Below are 21,728 nucleotides of genomic sequence, written 5' to 3'. Positions count from 1 at the left end.
TTACTCTGTAAATTAAGAAGAGAATTAATGGGGATGCAAATCAGAGAAATGGATTCTTCACAGTTTATTAAAATGTCTGCATATGCGGACGATCTTACAGTCTTAATAAGAGGTAATCAAGATGTTAATGTTGTTAAAAAGTGTTTAGAAACTTATGAAAAAGCATCTTCTGCTAAAGTTGATTGGGGCAAAAGTGTGGCAGTATGGTTTGGGCATGACAATAATGGTCCCATCCTTCCTGGAGAGTTGCAATGGGGAAGGGAAGGTTTTAAATATTTAGGGGTGTTTTTAGGATCTAAAGAATATAGGAAAAAGAATTGGGAGGGACTAGTGGAGAAAACATGTGCTCGGTTGTCTCGATGGAAATGGTTGCTCCTCCGCTTATCCTATAGGGGTAGAGTTTTGGTCTGTAATAATCTTATTGCTGCTACTTTATGGCATAAAATGATGATATAAGAACCTCCAGAAGAACTGATAATGGACATTCAGAAGAAACTAGTTGATTTTTTTTGGTCCGGGTGTCACTGGCTAAAAGCACCAGTACTTTATCTGCCCAGGACGGAGGGAGGTCAAGGACTCATTGACATCAGATCTAGAATTAAAGCTTTCAGACTCCAGACAGCTCAAAGACTCCTGTATGGTGAAGAAGTGAGCTGGCGTGGGGTAGCCCGTGGCCTCTTGAGAAGAGCAGGCAAAATGGGTTATGATTGTCAACTGTTCTTAATGGACATTAATAAGCTGGACTTAACTGGTCTGTCATCGTTTTACAAGTCAATGTTGAGAGCGTGGACTCTTTTAAAAGTTTGCAGAGATCTAAATGGTGAACAGAGCCAGTGGTTACTGGAAGAACCCTTGATCTTTAACCCAAAAATTGATTTGGATGTTCTAAAATCAACTTCTGTGAGGCATGCTTTATGGTCTGCAAACATTGTAAAGATTGGACACTTATTGACTGAAGATGGATGGATTTCTGCAGAGACTCTGGCTACCAAGCTTGGCATAAGATCAGTCCGAGTTGCGCAGAGGCTGTTGAACCATATTTATGAGTGCATGCCGGTGGAATGTAGAGACTCTTTATTTTTACGCAAAAAAGAAAATGCTGTGTTTTCTTTCCCAGAACTGGATATTACAGCTGCGACGGGATTATGGCAAGAAAGTGAAGGTGGCATTCTATCCCTTAAGACACCTCAATTGGGGAGTTTCAGAGACATTGGGAAAAAAGCTACTTATATGCTGTGTTTAAAAGTTCTTCATCTTCGTGCACTTGAAAATGTAAAAGAGACTAAATGGACAGAATTTTTTGGACCAGACTCTTCCCCGAAAGGTAGCTGGAGGACCATGTACAAGCCCCCCATTGAAAAAAGGTCTGGAGACCTGCAGTGGCGCGTTGTACATGGTATTATAGCTACAAACAGATACAGAGCACATGTTGATCCACTAGCGGGGATGGGATGTCCTTTCTGTGAACAGCAGGAGACAGTTTTTCATTTGTTTGCTGACTGTAGTAGATTATTGCCTCTCTTTGAAATTCTTGGAGGCTGGTGTCAGACATTGGGAGAGTTTTTCACACTTGAGTTGTATATCTATGGACATAAATATAAACGTAGTAAGAGGGAGATCTATCATCTACTCAATTTTATGTTCGGACAAGCAAAGTTAGCTGTTTGGCTCTCTCGTAAAAGTAAAATAGGTGGTATGGGACAAACTGATGTGGTACTGATTTATGAGGGTTTGATGAAGTCAAGGTTAAGAATAGAATTTGAATACTATCGACTGAATGAGAATACTGAAGAATTCAAGTTCAAGTGGGCTATAAATAACTGTATTTGCGAGGTTGACTGCAATGGTGATTTACAAATCTATGTATAATATTATGTTGATAATGCTTGTAAAAAGGTTTATGGGTGGTTGTTATTTATTTGTTTTCTTTGTAGGCTAAATAAGTGATTGAAGATTGTTTTTAAATTTTTGTAATTAAAGTTGTTCAAAGGTCTCTCTCTCTCTCATCTCTCTCTCTCTCTCTCTCTCTCTCCCTCTCTCTCAACTCTCTCTCTCTCTCTCTCTCCCTCTCTCTCATCTCTCTCTCTCATCTCTCTCTCTCTCTCTCTCTCTCTCTCTCTCTCTCTCTCTCTCTCTCTCTCTCTCTGCTGTAGGTTAAGCTGGTGTAATATCACAGATGAAGGTTGTTCTGCTCTGACTTTAGCTCTGAAATCAAACCCATCACACCTGAGAGAGCTGGACCTGAGCTGGAATAATCTAGGAGACTCTGCAGTGAAAAACCTCAGTGATCTACTGATGAACCCACAATTCAAGCTGGAGAAACTACAGTTAGTATCATTAAATTGTACAGCAGTGACAGTGTGATTAAAGTTTAAATAATGAAATTGTACAAAGGTTTGGGTTTTTCTTTTTTTGTAAATGTAAAGGATGTGTTACAGTTAAATATTGGTTGAGGTATGTCTATACAGTGTAATTATAAATTAAGGAGTGTTAAAGGTCTCTCTCTCTCTCTCCCTCTCTCTCTCTCTCTCTCACACTTCCGGTGCGAGTGTTTGTCGTGAGTGGCAGGGTTGAGTGAGATCTGAGCGGTGTGTTTTCACTTAGTATTATTTACGGGGAATTTGGTTCTTTTTTTTCTGCATGGTTAAAAGTAAGGTTGTGGCCCAGTTTTTTACTTATTGCGGTTATTGCGCGGGAAGAGATGGCGTCTCATGAAGAGATGCCGTCTTTGTCCTTGCGCAATGGATTCAGGTGTGTGCCAGAGGATGGCGTCACAGTGGAAGACGTGCTTATTTCGGCTGGAGGGGAAGTAGGACACGAGAATATTGTGTCCGCTTCTCGTATGAATAAAGCTGTAGTGGTGTTCTTGAAAGAACAAAACCTTGTTAATCGTTTAATCGAGAACGGCCTTGTTATAAATGATAATTTTGTTCAGGTTACCCCGTTATACGCGCCGACAGTTAAAATCACTGTATCGAATGTTCCACCTTTTATTTCGGATGAAGCGTTGGAGCGGGAACTAGTACGTTTTGGTAAATTTGCTAGTGGTTTCAAAACAATTGCGTTAGGCTGTAAACACCCGTCTCTGAAACACGTCAAATCTTTCAGAAGACAGGTGTTTATGTTTCTAGACTCCCCTGAAAACACGCTGGATGTTTCATTCCGAGTACGAGACGAAGGTAAAACGTATATGGTGTACGCAACCAAAGGTAGCTTAAGGTGCTTCGATTGTGGCGATTTAGGGCACAAAAGGTTTGTATGCCCACACAGAGAGCGCGCACCAGAGGATAGGCAGAGGCCCACTGTCTCTGGAGAGGGAGATGCGGCGGTGCGCGAACGCGCGGCTCCAGAGGATCACGCAGGCCCAGCTGAGGTGAGCGATTCTGGTGCGGCGCCGTCCGCCAGTGAAGTACATGAGAATGCTGTGACTAATGTGAATGAACGTCAGCAAAATGAAAATATTGCAAATACTGTTCAAAATATCAATGCCAATGAGCAGCAAGATGATGGTGTGGAAATTGCAGGGCCAAGCAGGTGTGAGTCTGCTACAAGAAAAAGAGAGTTGTGTTTCAGTAACGATGATAGTGCAGTAGATGATGACAATGCATCTGACGAAAATGTTTCTCTTCTCGATTATGAATGTGATTCCCAGGGAGGGTCTGTATGTGGACTTGACGGTGATTCTCAAGATATGTCTACCAGGGACCCCTCTTTGTATACATTAGAGGAAATTAATGGGTTCCTGGATGAGACATTTGGAAAGCAAGTCAACATTAAAGATTTTTTCCCTGATGTAGGAAAATTTGAGAGGTCAGTGGCGGCTCTGCAAAAGACTGTGAGTCTTGATCAACTGAGTGAAAAGAAACGTTTTCGTTTAAAGAAACATGTTACAGTCATTAGAAAAAGTAGAATGGGGGATAAAAAGAAGAGGATGAAAGCTTTTTTGTAAACGTTTAGCCATGCATCACGCGGTGTTTTCTCCTTTGTTTCTTCTGTTTTTTTCTGCTGTTGTCTTTTTTCTCTCCTCCCTAAACTTATATATGGATCTTTTGAGGGTGGGTTCATTAAATATTAATGGTGGGAGGGATAGTCAAAAACGAGTTTTGGTGTCTGAAATTATGCAAGACAAAAAGTTACATGTCATTCTATTGCAAGAAACACATAGTGATATGGATAATGAAGTTGAGTGGAGAATGTGGTGGAAAGGTCAGCATGTACTTAGCCATGGCACAAACTTGAGCGCTGGAATTGCTGTTCTTTTTTCTCCTGGTATAAAAGTTAGTATTGAAAAAACTGAAGAATTTGTAAAAGGTCGTTTGTTTCTTGTAAAAACTATTATTGAAGGGATGAAAATTTATTTTATAAATGTTTATGCACCGAATGTAGGAAATGAGAGATTACAGTTTTTTATAAAGTTAGCGAATGTCTTAAAACAAGATTTTAGCGATGGTTACATTATTATGGGTGGGGATTGGAATTGTACTGAATGTTTCAATGTTGACCGTAATAATGTGGAGCCTCATTTGCTTTCATCTAATTATTTGTCAAGATTGGTGAAAGAGGCTGAACTTTTAGATATGTGGAGAGTTAAACATCCAGCAGGTAAACAGTATACGTGGGTTAAAATTTCTGATAACAGAGTAAGTGCTGCTCGCTTAGACAGAATTTATGCTTCGAAAAATTTTAATAACAGGATTATTGATTGTGTTATTTCTCCGGTAGTTTTCTCTGACCATCATCTGGTTTTTATTTCAGTAAATATGGTACAAATTCCAAAAAAATCTTCTTATTGGCATTTTAATGCCAAACTGTTGCGGGATGCTTCGTTTTCCCAATTTTTTGAGGTTTTTTGGAATCATTGGAAGGGGAAGAAAAATGATTTTGAAAATTTAAAGCAATGGTGGGAGGTTGGAAAAACTCAAATAAAATTATGCTGTCAACAATACACTGCATATTCTACAACTACTCAAAGAGAAACAATTCAAGTGCTTGAAAGAGATATAGAGTCGATAGAGGCAGAAATGATTATAAGAAATGACCCAGCTTGTATCAACAACTTGCAACAGAAAAAGAAACAGCTAAGTGTTCACTTGAATGAGAGGGTGAAAGCAGCTTTGGTGAGGTCACGCTTTACATCGGTCACCGAAATGGATGCCCCAAGTGCTTTCTTTTTTAATTTAGAACGCTCAGTGTCGCAATCTAAGCAGATGACATGTTTACGTCTTCCAGATGGGAAGAGTACAAATGACATTATAGAAATGCGCCGTCATGCTGTCGATTTTTATTCTTCACTCTACAAAGCTGAGCATTGTGACTCTAGTTGTGCAGCACAACTTCTGCAAGGACTTCCTCAAATAGACTCTGGTTCTAAGACTGCTTTGGACACACAAATTACCTTTCAAGAGCTTACTATTGCGGTTGGACAGTTGAATTCCGGACGCTCTCCTGGGATCGATGGGTTGACTTCTGATTTTTATAAACAGTTCTGGAAATACATTGGAATGGACATTTATGAAGTGTTCTGCGAAAGCTATAAGGATGGCATTCTACCTACCACATGTCAACGTGCTGTGTTGTCCCTACTGCCTAAAAAGGGAGACTTGACTCTGCTAAAGAACTGGAGACCTGTTGCTTTATTAACAACAGAGTATAAAATTTTGTCTAAATGTCTGTCAAATAGGCTTAAGGAGTTTTTACATTTGATAATTCATCAAGACCAAACCTATTGCATTCCAAAAAGATCCATTATGGATAACCTGTTTTTAGTAAGAGATACCTTGGATATCTGTAAAATGTTTAATGCAGAGGTTGGATTGATTGCTTTAGACCAAGAGAAAGCTTTTGATTGTGTCGATCATAATTATATTTTTAATCTACTTGCTGCATTCGGGTTTGGTCAGGATTTTATCAAGTGGATACGTTTGTTGTACACTGGAGCTTCTTGTATGGTCAAGGTGGGGGGTGGCCTAAGTCGACCCATTGTGGTGTCAAGGGGCATCAGACAGGGTTGCCCGCTATCGGGGCAATTGTATAGTATCGCCATTGAGCCCTTACTTTTTAATATAAGAAAAACTTTAAATGGTTTATCAATTCCCACAATGCATCAAGATTTAAGAACTAAAATTACCGCTTATGCTGATGATGTAACGGTCTTTGTTAATGATAATAATGATGTAAAAGCTTTGTCTAGAGCACTTGAGTTGTATGAAGGGGCATCATCAGCTAAAGTAAACTGGGATAAGACTGAAGCTTTTTGGTCAGGTCAAAGACATTTTGAAAATCTCCCACAACTACCAGGTACTTTAAACTGGAATAGAACGGGGCTGAAATTGCTTGGTGTGTTTTTGGGATCAGAAGAGTTTCAGAAGAAAAATTGGGAGGGAGTTTTGGAGAGAGTGTGCACCCGATTGTCTAAATGGAACTGGTTGCTACCCCAGCTATCCTATAGGGGGAGAGTTTTAGTTGCAAATAATTTGGTCGCTTCCGCGCTGTGGCATAAATTTATTGTGTTACAGCCTCCCGTCGGACTAGTTCAAGATATTCAAAGGATGCTGGTGAATTTTTTTTGGTCAGGACAGCATTGGGTCCGATCAGCTGTACTTTTTTTGCCAGTGCAAGAAGGGGGGCAAGGTCTTGTGGACATCAGATCAAGACTCATGACCTTTCGTCTGCAAGCTGCTCAGAGACTGCTGTATTACGGCGATCTTGCTTGGTCCAACACTGCAGTTGCACTTTTGAGGAAAGCAGGCAACATGGGACTTGATAAACATCTCTTTTTATTGAATCTGAATGAAAAAACTTTAACAGAGTTGACTCCATTCTACAGATCTGTGATGGAAGCCTGGAAAGTTTTCTCTGTCTCAAGACCTGCTGGAATACATGCAGGTTTGTGGCTGATGGAGGAGCCATTGTTTCAGAATCCTTTTTTACCTTCAAGGCACTTGTGCTCTGTCAATGTGTCATCACGACTGATAGCTGCTGGATGTGTAAAACTTGGACATATTCTAAGCGTTAGTTTGGAGACCCTGAGTCAGAGAACTGGGATAAAATCTGCTCGATATTTGAAACAAATGACTGACGAGGTGCTTGGAGAGCTGAATCATGATCAGACCTTTTTTGTTAATAACTCCAACCATGTTAAAGAGTGGATGGCTGTACGTGACTATGATTTTCCTTCCTTGAAGATAGCTGCTGATGTACGGGGATGGCATGAGGAGGAAAATCTTATATTGTCTTTTAAAACTCCTCAGCTGGATACTTTTGAGTCTGCTGGGAAAAAGGGTCTGTATGTGACTTGTGTGAAAGTGACCAATATACGTCTTCTGTCCGGAGTGAAGTCATCTAAATGGACAGATTTTTTCGGAGTGGACATTTCCCCCAGGGGTAGCTGGCGGTCACTGTACAAACGCCCCATTGATAAACGGACTGGTGATTTACAATGGAGGATAGTACACAGTGCAATAGCTACGAACAGACATGCACCTCAATCCAAATGTAGAGGTGGATTGTTTATTTTGTTCTGAAAACCAAAGTATTTTTCATCTTTTTGTGCAATGTGAACGGTTGGGTAATTTGTTCGATTTTTTATCTCAATGGGTATCAGCTTTAGTTGAGGATTATCTCCTCAATTGTTTATTTTTGGGCCAGAGTATGTCACCAGTCGTAAACATGTTTTGGTTTTACTAAATTTTGTGTTTGGAACTGCCAAACTCACTATTTGGAAAACAAGGAAAAATAAGATGCTTGGTAAAGATACTTTAGATCCTTTGCTGATGTTCAAGGGTTTGGTTGCATCAAGGCTCAGGATAGAGTATGCATACTATGCTTTGGTTGGGTGCTTACCAATGTTCGTGAATACTTGGGCTATAAATGAAGTGTTATGTAGAGTTGATGAAAATGATGATTTACTGTTGACTTTTTAAGTCCGTTTGTTGTTGTTTCTGTTTTGTGTCTTTTCTTGCGTGTTTTTTTTCTTTTTTTTCCCGTAATTGAGATTTTGTAACGAAGTTTGCTAGTGGTAACAGACTGGTTTTATCTGTATGTTGTAAATAAAGGTGGTTTCAATCTCTCTCTCTCTCTCTCTCTCTCTCTCTCTCTCTCTCTCTCTCTCTCCCTCTCTCTCTCTCTCTCTCTCTCTCTCTCTCTCTCTGCTGTAGGTTAAGCCGGTGTAATATGACAGATAAAGGTTGTTCTGCTCTGACTTCAGCTCTGAAATCAAACCCATCACACCTGAGAGAGCTGAACCTGAGCTGGAATAAACTAGGAGACTCTGGAGTGAAAAACCTCAGTGATCTACTGATGAACCCACAATTCAAGCTGGAGAAACTACAGTTAGTATCATTATATTGTACAGCAGTGACAGTGTGATTAAAGTTTAAATAATGAAACTGTACAAAGGTTTGGGTTTTTCTTTTTCTGTAAATGTAAAGGATGTGTTACAGTTAAATATTGGTTGAGGTATGTCTATACAGTGTAATTATAAATTAAGGAGTGTTAAAGGTCTCTCTCTCCATCTCTCTGTCTATCTCTCTCATCTCTCTCTCTCTCTCTCTCTCTCCCTCTCTCTCTCTCTCTGTCTCTATCTCTCATCTCTCTCTCTCTCTCTCTCTCTCTCTCTCTCTCTCCCTCCCTCTCTCTCTCTCTCTCTGTCTCTCTCTCACTCTCTCTCACTCTTTCCCTCTCTCTCTCTCTCTGTCTCTATCTCTCATCTCTCATCTCTCTCTCTCTCTCCCTCCCCCTCTCTCTCTCTCTCTCTCTCTCTGTCTCTCTCTCACTCTCTCTCACTCTTTCCCTCTCTCTCACTCTCTCTCTCTCTCACTCTTTCTCTCTCTCACTCTTTCCCTCTCTCTCACTCTTTCTCGCTCTCACTCTTTCACTCTCTCTAACTCTCTCTCTCTCTCACTCTTTCCCTCTCTCTCTCTCTCTCTCTCTCTCTCTCTCTCTCTCTCTCTCTCTCTCACTCTTTCCCTCTCTCACTCTCTCTCTCTCACTCTTTCTCTCTCTCACTCTTTCCCTCTCTCTCTCTCTCTCTCTCTCTCTCTCTCTCTCTCTCTCTCTCTCTCTCTCTCTGCTGTAGGTTAAACTGGTGTTATATGACAGATGAAGGTTGTTCTGCTCTCAGTTTCCAGCAAACAGAACTAGTGTGACACGATTACAAGCAGAATATGGGAACTATAGACTAAATGACCGACTATATGCCGTAGCTCTTTAACCCCTATAACCCCCCATGACAAAAATTATAATCAAATTACTAAGCAACCACTGAATGGAATAACACAAAATATGTATCACTTCAAAGCTTAGAAACTCTGCTTTTTAATGCATCTGACCATTTCGATCAACTCTTGACGAGTTCTGAGTCGTCCCTGTAAACCGCAGTGAACCGCTGGCGACGCCACCTAGCTACGGGAAAATTAATAATCATATTGTTCAAACTACTGCCTTGATCAACACAAAATTAGTGTCATTTCAAAGCTTAGAGTCTGAACTTTACTATGGATTATGTTGATTTTGGACTCAAGATATTCCTCACAGAGGAACAACATTTTTAATAATGCCTTCCAGGTGTCAAGGGCTAAACAAAAAGGCTAGCTTGTTTCCAAATGCTGTAACTTTTGATCACTTTATGCTATCACCATAAAATTTGATTCAGATGCAGATCACATGTAGGGGAATATATATTTTCTTCATACTTTATTTCCTTCCTGAGTTATGGCATGTCAAATAAGAAAGATATGTAAAATTTCCCTTGAGCACACTTTTTTTGTCTTTTATCAGCAGTGTCTCAGCATGAGATTGTCCAAATGTAATATAAAAAAAAACAATCTGAAAATATACAGTTTTCTATCAAATGATATCTACCTTTTAACTCTCCCTGATTTAGTTTTGGAGTTTTGAGTCTTTACTTTTGTGTGTGTCACTAAAAATGCCTTCAGGGTTTAAAGGGTTAATAAGATGTTCATCATTGATCTGAGTCATTTTCTCTTTCTGTCTTCAGCCTGAGTGATTGCAGTATTACAGAGAAACAGAGTCTCATCCTGACTTCAGCTCTGAAATCAAACCCATCACACCTGAGAGAGCTGAACCTGAGCTGGAATAATCTAGGAGACTCAGGAGTGAAAAACCTCAGTGATCTACTGATGAACCCACAATTCAAGCTGGAGAAACTACAGTTAGTATCATTATACTGTACATTATTACTGTTTAGTTTATTTTAAGCAGTATCGGCTGGTGAAAAATATCATCAGGTCTTTTAGCGTTGTGGCTCTTCCTCAATCCGTCAAGCATCCACCCTTCTCTCTTTCAAAACCTCTTAAAAACAATGTTTTTCTCTGAATATTACTCTTCAGCTCAGTCTGTAAATTCTACCTTATTATATGTTGTTTGTTTGAATCCCTCTTTGTTAGTATCTTTAACCCAACTTTGTAAGTGACTCTGTGTATTACTCTCTGGCCTTGGTGTGTGTATTGTGCTTTAATGTTGATGTTGTTGTATTGCTTAACCCAGTGGTCCTCTTAGAGTGTTTTACCACTGAGGCTTTTAACCTCCTCCTGCGTACTGCTCTCTGCAGTCTGTCCTTCAGTAAGGACAATATGTCCCCCTTAAATACACATTTCCATTGCTTAAAATGAACATCACTTAATATTAATACCTATCGTTTGTTGAACTGAATATTAATATCTATCGTATGTTGAACTGCTGCTTGTGTGAATCATCAGTTTTGACTGTAAAAAGATTTAATTTGATCGGATGTCACGTAGCCTCATGGGCGTCGGAACCATTGTATATGTGTGGGACAAGACCCACCCACTTTTTATGACCAATGATATTAGACCCACTCACTTTTACCGTCTCTAATTCAGCGCATACGTCTGTTCGCTTTTCAGAGCGCCGTCTGTCAAATCCATTCCACTTGAGGAATGCCCTAATAAATTAAACTCCATTTCTGCTGAATCATATTTCTCAACGAGCCGCAACTGACGAAAATAAGCGCCCGTTGTCCCTTCCAGTCAAATATTGCGTTGCAAACATCAATAACAGCTTTAAGTTGTCAATGCTGGCAAATGACCATGGTCATCATCGGGATAATCTACGGATAGCTGTGCATTTAATGCACGACGTGAAGCGGAGTTTACTTTACTTGTTTAATTAAAAGGCACCAGAATACATGAAATGGCATTTACTCCAGTAACATTTCTCTGGGGGAGGAGCCACACACTTGTTTTTTGCTTCCGACACCCATGCGTAGCCTATACGGCATTTTACCTGCTAGAGATACATGCTAAGTTTTAATGTTGTTTAAAGGTGGAGCAGACTTGAATGAACGGCAAATTTCGTTATTTTGTTCTCGTAGGCTAACGTTACCCGCTTCTGTCACCTCACGTTCCCCAGTTTGAAAAACACTGCCTAAACCTGTCTTTGTAAAGCGACCTTGGGTGTTGGAAAGGCACTATATACATATGTATACGCCTATAAAAATCATCATTATTATTATTATTAATATTATTATTAATAAACCACCCAAACACAATACAAACTGCAGGATACCAGTGCTCTGTGAAAAAGTCAGTAATTATTTAATGCCAATATTAAAAGGTTGAGGCATTCTTACACACAAAATAAATATTGCACAAAATGTCCATTTGCATTTGAAATTGAACTCAAACTGTTTAACGTTAGTCACTTTCTCAGACAGTGCTTCTTATCCCTCACTCCGGTAACTGATGCTGGATCTGTCCCCGTTGTTTTAAAAAGTAAGAATGGAAAGCACCGTAAGGCATTAGCATGAGCGCATCCGCTAGCCGGTCTTTGTACAGTACCAGCTCCGAGAGAAGCCTCGCGCCGCTTCCCTTTATCGCTAGCCTGTTGTGGCTGTGACAGAGTTGCCAACTCTCGCGAGACAAATAAGCAACTGGAGCTTCAAAAACAAGCCCAATATTATTAGATTATTTAGTTTCAGCTTTATCATTATTATTTATTACCAACAAATGAGCCTGCGACATACTAAACTGAAACCACTCCTTTATTAGAAAAGGATAAACGGATTAGGAAAAACAATTATTTAAAAAATAAAAAACCGATGTCTGTTAGACGTGTTGAGGAAAATGGTTTGGCATTCCGCTTGTGTTTTTCTGTGCTTACATGTTGTAGGAGGTCTTCATGGTGAGCACGAATCTCCGATTAACCTGCACATCGCTTTACTCTGATCACCAAACACTTGATCCAGTCTTTAAGTTGTTTATCCTTTTCCCAGTCTTTATTGTACTTTTTGCCATACTTGGACCACTTCGTTGGAGGCATTGTTTGTATCATGCATCATAGCTTGGATTACAGCGACGTGCGCGCCTGCCTGCACGTTGAACAGGATTTTTCTCCAATGGGGGCGGATTCGGCGGAATGTTTTGACGAATTGCAATATTATGAAGCCTTACAGTCCCCCACCCAGAGTCCCGCATTCTCAGACCCCTCGTTTTTCGAGACAGCGCCTCCTGCTGTTCGGAAGATTGTATAACACCCTTATCCAAAATGCCATTGAAAACAATAGGATGCAATATTACGGTCTCGTTATTAATTCTTAAGTTAACCAAATAAATATTTGCGTTCCCTGCATAATGCTAAAAGAATCGCCCATAGCGGACTAGATTTGAGCTCGCTGATTGGCTAGAGTTTATGTCAAACATTTATTTATTTAATCAGCAATTGGCTAAACTGCTCCACAGACCCGCCTCCCTGGGTCATTTCTCCAGCACCACAGAGCTGATGACACGCGTAGAAAAAGCAGACATTTTGAATTTCTATCATATTTTTCACATGGACTGGGTGCATTTAACCTCAAACACACAAATATTGCCAATTTGTATAGATCATTTATGTATGTATTTGATTGCTTGTGGCTCTTAAACTGTTGGCTGGTGTTTCTCCATCTGAAGAAAGATTCAGAAATACTATTAGTTAACGGTTCGTTATGTGTATCAGTAGAAAGAGTATTAAACTGTGAAGCATTTGAAACTTTGTGGCCATAAAATTGTTTTATATACTGAAATCTGACAAATCTTTGCTTTGAAACAATACAGAAGTGAAAACAGACTAAAAACAGCGTAACAAATGACAGTAAATTATTCTGATAGAGTTACAGTTATACTGGACTAATGGCACTTTTCACTAAATCTAAATTTATTAAGCAAAATGTGTATTTAGAGGTTGTAAACTACACTTCAAAATTCCTTCAAATAAACTGTCATTCATGCACTTGAAAATCAAGACAACATGCATGAAAAAAATAAACAATATTCAATCAATCAATCCATCAAATGTTAATTTCATCAGTCTTTTCTCCTTGTTTCCACAAGCGCTTGCGCTCCCGTAGCGTCTGTCGTTGCTATGCAACCATGAACCGCGCGCTCCATGACATGGCGAGGAAGTATCAGCAAAGGATTAATTGATTTCTAGCGCTTGCATTAGCTTTACTACTAGATATATTTATGGAGATGAGAAATAAAAACCCGCCCTGTACAGTATGATCAGCTGTTCGGCCGAGCTTTCCATGTTGTAACGGAAAGGCCGAAGCTGATTGGTTGGTTTTTGTCACATGACCTGCTGTGCGCTTGTGGCATTCTGAGAAGTTGAGATGTTTTCAACCGACCGCGTCGCTTCTATTAACATTTGAAATAACAAATTTGCAAACGCATAAAACGCGATATCCAAACCCTCTGACTTGTTCGATGAGTAGACATTTAAAATTGTTGTGCAATTCTGGTTTTACGTTAAATATTTGATTATTCATGGTAAATGTAAAAAAGTTAAATAAAATAGAACAATAAATGAATAAATAGTAGGCCTGTATTAGAAATAAATAGACATATGAGACTGTTTAACATTTAAAAACATTTTGGCATTTTTTTTTCTTTATCCGTTTGAAAATCTTGTTAACATATGCTATTATAAACTCGTATGGGCAACAAATGATCTTCCGACTCTCTCCTGTGCCACTGAAAGTAGAGATAAGATGGGCTGTCACTGGACAGTAAACACAACCGTAGGCTATACGCTCATTACAGCGCTAATGTTTGCACTGAGGTTTATTACGCATTTAGGAGAGTATTGCAAGAAGCTGCTTACATTAACCTAAAATACATTGGCATCAGCTTGTTTTCTACAAGCTGTTATTAATACAATTACAATTCATTTGGTTTGTCATGACTAATTTGTGTTCATAATCCGTAAAAAAAAAAAAATCTAACAAGAATAAACATACGAACAATTAAATTTGTGGTATAGATACACACTTTCATGAGATTGTGTTGGATTTCACTCTCAACAATGAACTGTGTGTTGAGCCTCCAAGGGCTTGTACAATCATTGTCGTCTGTGTTGTTCTAAAATAAAATGTATTAATAGCAGTAGTAATATTAATATTAAAATAGGGTATTATACGCTATTAGTAGTAAAGTTAATGATAAAATGTAGGATAGCAGTTGCAATTTAAAGTAATGTTATTTGTTAGTAGTGCTATTTATTAGTGTTAATATTATATATTAATGTATTATCTGTGTTTTTGTTGTTATTATTATTTTGTTAATATATTTGTTCTTATTATAAGCACAAATAAATACAAAAGTTTTCAGATGTGTCATAAAATGTATTTATTCTTCAATAGATGTGACTGTTATTTTCCGTTCACTCTGTAGCTACAGAAGTTTGTTGTTAAGAAAGTTGTAAAGGTCTTGATTTTCCTTCTGCTTTTTGAGTTTTTCGATCTCTAACTGCAGTTTTGTGTTTTGTAGCTGTAGAAACTCTCTCTGCAGATCCAGCACTTCTTGTAGCGACTGGAGAGAGTATTTGCGTCTTTCTGAGATTCACAAGTGTTTTGGAGAAATTATGAAATAGTCTAAAAATAATATTGAGTCTGTTCTAAGTGAAATTAACAATAGAGTAAAATAATAGTTATCTAAGAAACAATAAAAGCTCACTTGGTTGCTTCTGGTTTGGCGTTCTGCTGGGCTTTGTCGTGTTGAAGCTGCTTTGACTGCAGGAAAGGTCTAACGCCTGAAACAAATACCAATCATCATATTATTTTGTTGTCATATATTCCGCCCGTCATGATCTTGATAATCGTTTATGATCTTTAAGACAATATCCTCTCACTCGGTGTTATACTGTTCCTCTGGTTCAGCTGTACTCTGTAAACCGCAGGGATGCCAGCCAGAACAGGAGAGTCGCCACAAGGATGTCTTGACCATTTTAGTAGAGTCTGTTAATTCAGTGGCGGTGGTCCTCCTCCTGCAGTTTTGTTATCGTTAGCTCTCAGTGATACGGCTACAAAACACACTCGTGCGGTGGAAACTATGGGGAAAACTGCATTTTCTCACCAGTTTTGCTGGACTCCCTCTTATGAAGACTTATTTCTTTACTTTTTTTGCCACCACAGGTACGTTTTTGTATTTTTGTATTACCTCTGAATCCGTCTTCTTTACACCTAGATTCCAGTCTTTTCTTGTCTTCCTTATCCATTTCTTTATCCATGTTATCCATGTTTTCTGTAATCTGCTACTGGGATGGCGTATACAGTAGCGTGTCAGTGGCAACAACAGAGTTTTATAACAGCAAAACCTGGATCTCTGTCGTGAAACACTTGACGTTTCCCTTACCTAAGAGAACAGTTTATGGGATTATATGAAACACCAGTCATTCCCTTAGTAAGTGGAAATCACCACTTTAGTCTCTTACTTAAGAGAAAAACTAAAGGTGCTTTATGCAACCGGCACAGGACTCTTGTGCTGGACAGTTTTGAGACTGTTTTAAAAAAGGCACTATATAATATTTGTGTGAAAGTGTCTCACTACAAGGTACTGAAAGATTGCAAAGAGACACAGTGGTCAGATGTGTTCAGGCCAGACTCGTCCCCTAGAGGCTGCTGGAGGTCCTGTAAAACTTCCTATAGAGAAACACACTGCGCATCTCCAGTGGAGGCTTGTTCACGGGCCGATAGCTACAAACACACATGTGGCACACATTGACCCACTGTAGGGAACGAATGTCCTGTCTGTGATACTGAAGAGTCAATAGATCATTTGTTTTTAAATGGTTTAAGGTTAAGAGGATTGTTTCAGATCTTGATGGGTAGATTAGAGATTTGGGGGAAGTTTTTCGTTTATGGGCCAAAATATGTTGCATCAGACAGGAAAAATATCTTGTTAATTAATTTTGTGTTAGGAGGAGCAAAGATGGTGATATGGTTAACACGGAGAGGAAACTGAAAGGAGAAGGGGAAGAATGTCCTGAGGGGGTTTTAAAGGCTCTTATAGTCATTACAATCTAGCAGAGTTTGCATATTTTAAACTGATGAATAATCTGGACAGATTTATTGAAATTTGGGTTTTGAATTATGTTTTGTGCGCAGTGGATTATGAAAATGAGCTGGTATTAAGTTTATGATCAGTTTTTGTGACTGTTAAAAAAAGTTTAAATTATTTATTAAATTATTTTAATTATTAATTTTATTTAATAATTTGCTACATTTATGTGAAATTATGAATGTTTTTGTGTGTGTACATTTGAGAAAATAGATGTGTATGAGATTTTATTTATTTATTTATTCATTCATTAATTAATTTAATTATTCACAAATTAATTAATTTTTTTTATCTAAATAATGAAATTGTACAAAGGTTTGGGTTTTTCTTTTTCTGTAAATGTAAAGGATGTGTTACGGTTAAATATTGGTTGAGGTATGTCTATACAGTTTAATTATAAATTAAGGAGTGTTAAAGGTCTCTCTCCCTCTCTCTCTCTCTCTCTCTGAGGATTGTGGGTAGCGGCGGGAGTGTTTGCATCCAGTGTTGCCAACTTAGCGCCTTTGTCGCTATTTTTAGCGACTTTTCAGACCCCTTTAGCGACATTTTTTTTAAAAAAGCGACTAGCGACAAATCTAGCGACTAAATCTTTTTAGACAAACCTCAGTAACCTCCAGATGTTGCCAGTACTGTCCTGCGCGCGCGATCTCTTGCTTTCTCCCTGCCGTCACTCTCTCTAACTGCGTCTCCTATGGAATTACTTTTGTGCCAATAATAATGAACGTAACTTTTCAAGAAACTGATGAAAATATAAATTGAAACTGAAAAAAATATCTTTGAAACTGAAAAAGAATAAATCGCGGGCACATTTTTTTACTTCGTTCTTAATACACAGAATGTTCTGCTAACTATTTCTCATATTTCTTTCGCTAATCTTAACTTACAAATGCGCTTCCAGAATTTTCAGTTACGCTTCTGAAGTTTTCGTTTACGCTCCCTGAGTTTTCGTTCGCAGTTCTGACACATATCTCTCGTGGGGGCGGGGCTAGTAGCAGTGTGTTCTCATTGGCTACTGAGTTTTTGATTGACAGCTTCGTGACTTGGAAGTGAAGACGTCAGTGTTGTGTTTACATGTTTGAATATGAGCGTCTGTAAGCGCAGCTTTCTATTTCATTTTACTGATATTAAGTTATGTTTGTTTTTTAATTTTATCTGTATTTACCTGCTGCTACTACTTTGTCGACAGAAGCTTTTAGGAGTGCAAGAAATCTATTGAGTCTATTCACTATTCAGGTGTAATTGTACATTAAAATAGGCCTACTGTATAATACTGAAAATATTGTATAGTGTCCAATGTTTTCGGAGAATATTTGTTTATTCCTGATGATTCTTTTGCATGTTAGGCTCTGATTAGGTTGAGCTGTTACAATTTAAAAATAATACTAGCATAGTGTGTGATATATTCAGCCGTCAAGAAAGTTTCACTTCAACCAGGTAATCAAGGTTGGCAACCATGTCCATCACATTACTCATTGTCAGCATATGCATTTACACCATCAACATTAATGATCACTTACATAAGAGGAATTTAAACTATATAAAAATTACAATCGTGGCCTGTTGTCAAATGATACAGACCTCAAAGGGCATTTCATTACATATGTCACACAAAGAATGTTTTTTTATCATGCTGATAATTTTATTTAGTTATTTAATTTAGTTAATATTATCTTCTAACATTTAAAATTTAAAATTTAAAATTAAAATTTTAACAATCATCAACAGTTTCAATTGTGATTTATACAACCAGTTAAATGAAAGTAATTACAAATATGAATTCAAATAAATGTACATTCTTTATTGTCAATACGGCATATACACAAGTATCAAAGTGAAAGTCTTGGATGCAATAATGTTGTGACAGGAAAGACCAGAATCCACAAAACATTACCTGCATACTATACATGTAATGCACAGTATTATCATGATATACATTGCTATACAAAATGCTCAATTACAAATACAGAATACATATTTAAAATTCATATACATTTTAAATGATGCTATGATCCTTTGAACAGTTCCTGTTATAGTAAAAGTAACAAAGCAGTGACTGGGTGGGTACAAGGATAGTCCGGCCAAAAAATGAGAATTCTCTCATCATTTACTCTCTTCATGCCATCCCAGATGTATATGACTTTCTTTCTTCACATAAACATAAACAAAGATTTTTAAGGAAATAATCCACCTCTGTGAGTCCATATAACACAAGTGGTTTGTAATTCATATACATATGATAGTTGGTCGGAAGTGACTTTTAATAGTTTTAAACGGTTTACAATTTACATTATTAGTATTTTTCTTGTCTAGCCTATTGTTTCACTCCAGAAGTGATTGATTCATCCACTGAGGTCGCATGGACATCACGGTCACTGTGTGTGGTTTTTAAAGCATCTTTAGGACTCGCAGAGATGGATTACTTTCCTTAAAATCTTAATTCGTGTTTATCTGTAGAAAGAAAGTAAAATGCATCTGGGACGGCGTGAGGGTGAGTAAAATAAGTGAGAATTGTATTTTCGGGTGAACTATCCCCTTAACATTCATATGCTGTTGGTATGCTAATCCATGATCAGCATAAACTAATATAAATCAAGTGCAACCTCTTGTGTACTTGTGAACTGTGTTTGTTTTGATCTAGAGGAAATTAAAATATTTGCTATTTTATAAAAACAAAATAAATCAGGTGTCTGAAGATCAAGATCCCAGTCATTCAAATGTGATGTGTCTGAACAAAGTAAGATTATTGTCTGATGTGGACAGTGTATCTCTGGTACTATCACTCCATCCTCTGTGTCAGCATCAGAAGTTTGTTTATGGAAAAGTTGCTCAACTCCCTGGAAAATGAGAAAGGAAACATATTATAATCAATACAAACTGATTTGAACTCCCACATACAGTAACAAGTTGAAGACTTAAAATATTTATTTCAAACAAATTATATAAATGTTTTAAGGGATTTTACAGTACTAAATATTTACATCTGAGTCATGCACCATTTATCATCTGTAATACTGTTGTGTAACCAGTAGATGGCTGTTATAGCCCTATATATAAACATATATCCATGGCTGTGTATTCCCTAGTTGCTGGATGTTTTCAGTCATAATTACTTGCATGTATTAAGTTTTGAATTTGGACATATATTTATTATTAAAGAGTATTAAAGATTAAACATTTTTCTCAGAAATGTTAATTTGAAGTGAACATTTTTGCATTATTATTAGTCAAATATGGACACAGAAAAAGCATTTTGTTACTCATACTAGCTACATATAATAGCTTTATCAGTCATCTTTATCACACAAAAGTCATCAGAATAAATATTGTGACCAGGGTGATACTTCAAAATAATTGTGTGTTTACATATCATGAACAGAGACGTGGTCTGAGTTCAAAAACTCTGCATCACAAATTCATCAGAAATTGAGAAATTCAGGTTTAAATAGCTTTATTGGCATGGTAAAAAAAGGCTTTACATTGCCAAAGTTGAATCAGGCAGTGATTGACAGCGCTCTGGTCCAATGGCATCGGTCATTGTCTGATACAGTACTTTTTGTACTGTAGGCTACACAGTACAGATACTGTACAGTACTCTAGCCCAATGTTGTTTGGGGTGGCTGGGGGGAATATTATCTAATCGAAGCAACTATGATCTAATCTAAGACATAATCGTATGTAGATAAACAAGTCATGTAATGATTGGGCTAACAGTTGAATCAAGACAACACTGTATAATGTTATGGGCTCACTGAGCTCTAAAATGCCTCACCACCTTAAAAAGCAAGTACTGTATTATAAATAGTATTAGTATTGTATATATATATATAAAAAAAAAGACTTACCACGAGTATCCAGTATCCTGATAGTGACGATGACTAATGATAATGATATCATTCGTCTGTAGGCTACTATTTCTTCTATAAGAAATCATCTCAACAATATAGTGTACCAGCAAATAAATACACAAACTTAATATCAGTAAAATGAAATAGAAAGCTGCGCTTACAGACGCTCACATTCAAACATGTAAACACAACACTGACGTCTTCACTTCCAGGTCACGAAGCTGTCAATCAAAAACTCAGAAGCCAATGAGAACACACTGCTACTAGCCCCGCCCCCACGAGAGATATGTGTCAGAACTGCGAACGAAAACTCAGGGAGCGTAAACGAAAACTTCAGAAGCGTAACTGAAAATTCTGGAAGCGCATTTGTAAGTTCAGTTTAGCGAAAGAAATATGAGAAATAGTTAGCAAAACATGCCGTGTATTAAGAACGAAGTAAAAAAAATGTGCCCGCGATTTATTCTTTTTCAGTTTCAAAGATATTTTTTTCAGTTTCAATTTATATTTTCATTAGTTTCTTGAAACTATATACTAGATTATAACTATATAAACTAGATTATTATTGGCACAAAAGTAATTCCATAGTCTCCCCTGTTCAGTGAATGGCTGGGACGAGCAGCAACACGTTCATGTGTTGAGCGCGCGACAGTTCTCTTACGAGAGGTTCTCTCGTATTGCTTAAGTTTAGCTTACGCTACGGGAAAGATTCATCTTCTCGAGATACTGAAGCCAAAAAATTATCTTTAATTTTGTGTTCCTTGTCAACGCAGTGCAGCAGCTAGCAGACCTAGAGCAGGCCATCTCGCGTGCTCATTGGCTGCCCTGCGGGCAACTGCTGCAGCCTACCAGTGAGCCCGGCGTGACGTCACGCCCAATGAAGGGCGCCCGCGCCTTCATAGCGTCACAGCCCGCCAGAATGGGCGTGGCTTAGCGTATAACACTAGGGGCTGTAGGCTGAATTCCCTGATTTTCGTCTCTTCAGCGAGCTCTTCGCATCGCTGGATCTGAGAGAAGCCACCGCCGCCGTCGAACAGCGGACAGCCAGCTTAGGAGAGCGCTGAGGAAGCCGGCCGTCTTCGCCACCTTCAGCCATCCGTGCGAGCTACGCTATCCGGCGACGTATCCTTTACCTTGCTAAAACCTATTCTAAAAGAGCAGCGAGTTTCTTTTTTAAGACGCCTCGCACTTCCGGCTGTGAAGCGCTTCCGCTGTCGACCCTGCGGGCTCGACTCAAAGCCTTCAACACCCCCCGCCTCTCCTCAGCGACGCGCAGCTGCCGCTCACGACCCTCACTGCCGTCGCATCTGAGAATGAGGCCGAGGGACACGTACGAGCACGCGGCTAGCTCTCTTTACGTTACAAGAGAGCTACCCCGCCCTCGTGTCCCCGTTCGCGCGTCACGCAGAGCCCTCTCGAGCTCTCTGCATGACCCGGACGGGCATCATCTGTGTTACATGTAGGTCCCGTGCCCACTACTCGTGCGCGCGCCCTCGTACAAACACTGTTCCAGTTCTGCTCGACCACCGAGCAC

The 21,728-nt window shown here is 38.7% G+C and overlaps 1 protein-coding gene across 2 annotated transcripts in view; it reads left to right on the top strand.

Annotated features, from left to right (window-relative positions):
- The first annotated feature begins 2,027 nt into the window (after positions 1-2,027).
- LOC143745614 (uncharacterized) overlaps positions 2,028-21,728 on the top strand; it is a 53,666-nt gene continuing 33,965 nt past the window's right edge. For both annotated transcript variants that reach the window (XM_077237747.1, XM_077237746.1), the window contains exons 1-3: positions 2,028-2,327; positions 8,157-8,330; positions 9,998-10,171. In XM_077237747.1, coding sequence (XP_077093862.1) covers positions 2,296-2,327; positions 8,157-8,330; positions 9,998-10,171 — 380 coding nt within the window. In that variant the 5' untranslated portion in view covers positions 2,028-2,295. The remainder of the gene's footprint in view (positions 2,328-8,156; positions 8,331-9,997; positions 10,172-21,728) is intronic.

The sequence above is a fragment of the Siphateles boraxobius genome, unplaced genomic scaffold (assembly GCF_051911475.1).
Source record: "Siphateles boraxobius isolate OS27281-9 unplaced genomic scaffold, OSU_SipBor_1 207, whole genome shotgun sequence".
In the NCBI taxonomy this organism is placed as follows: Eukaryota; Metazoa; Chordata; class Actinopteri; order Cypriniformes; family Leuciscidae; genus Siphateles; species Siphateles boraxobius.
Note: the sequence above shows the minus strand (reverse complement) of the source record. Positions and strands in the feature narration are given on the sequence as shown.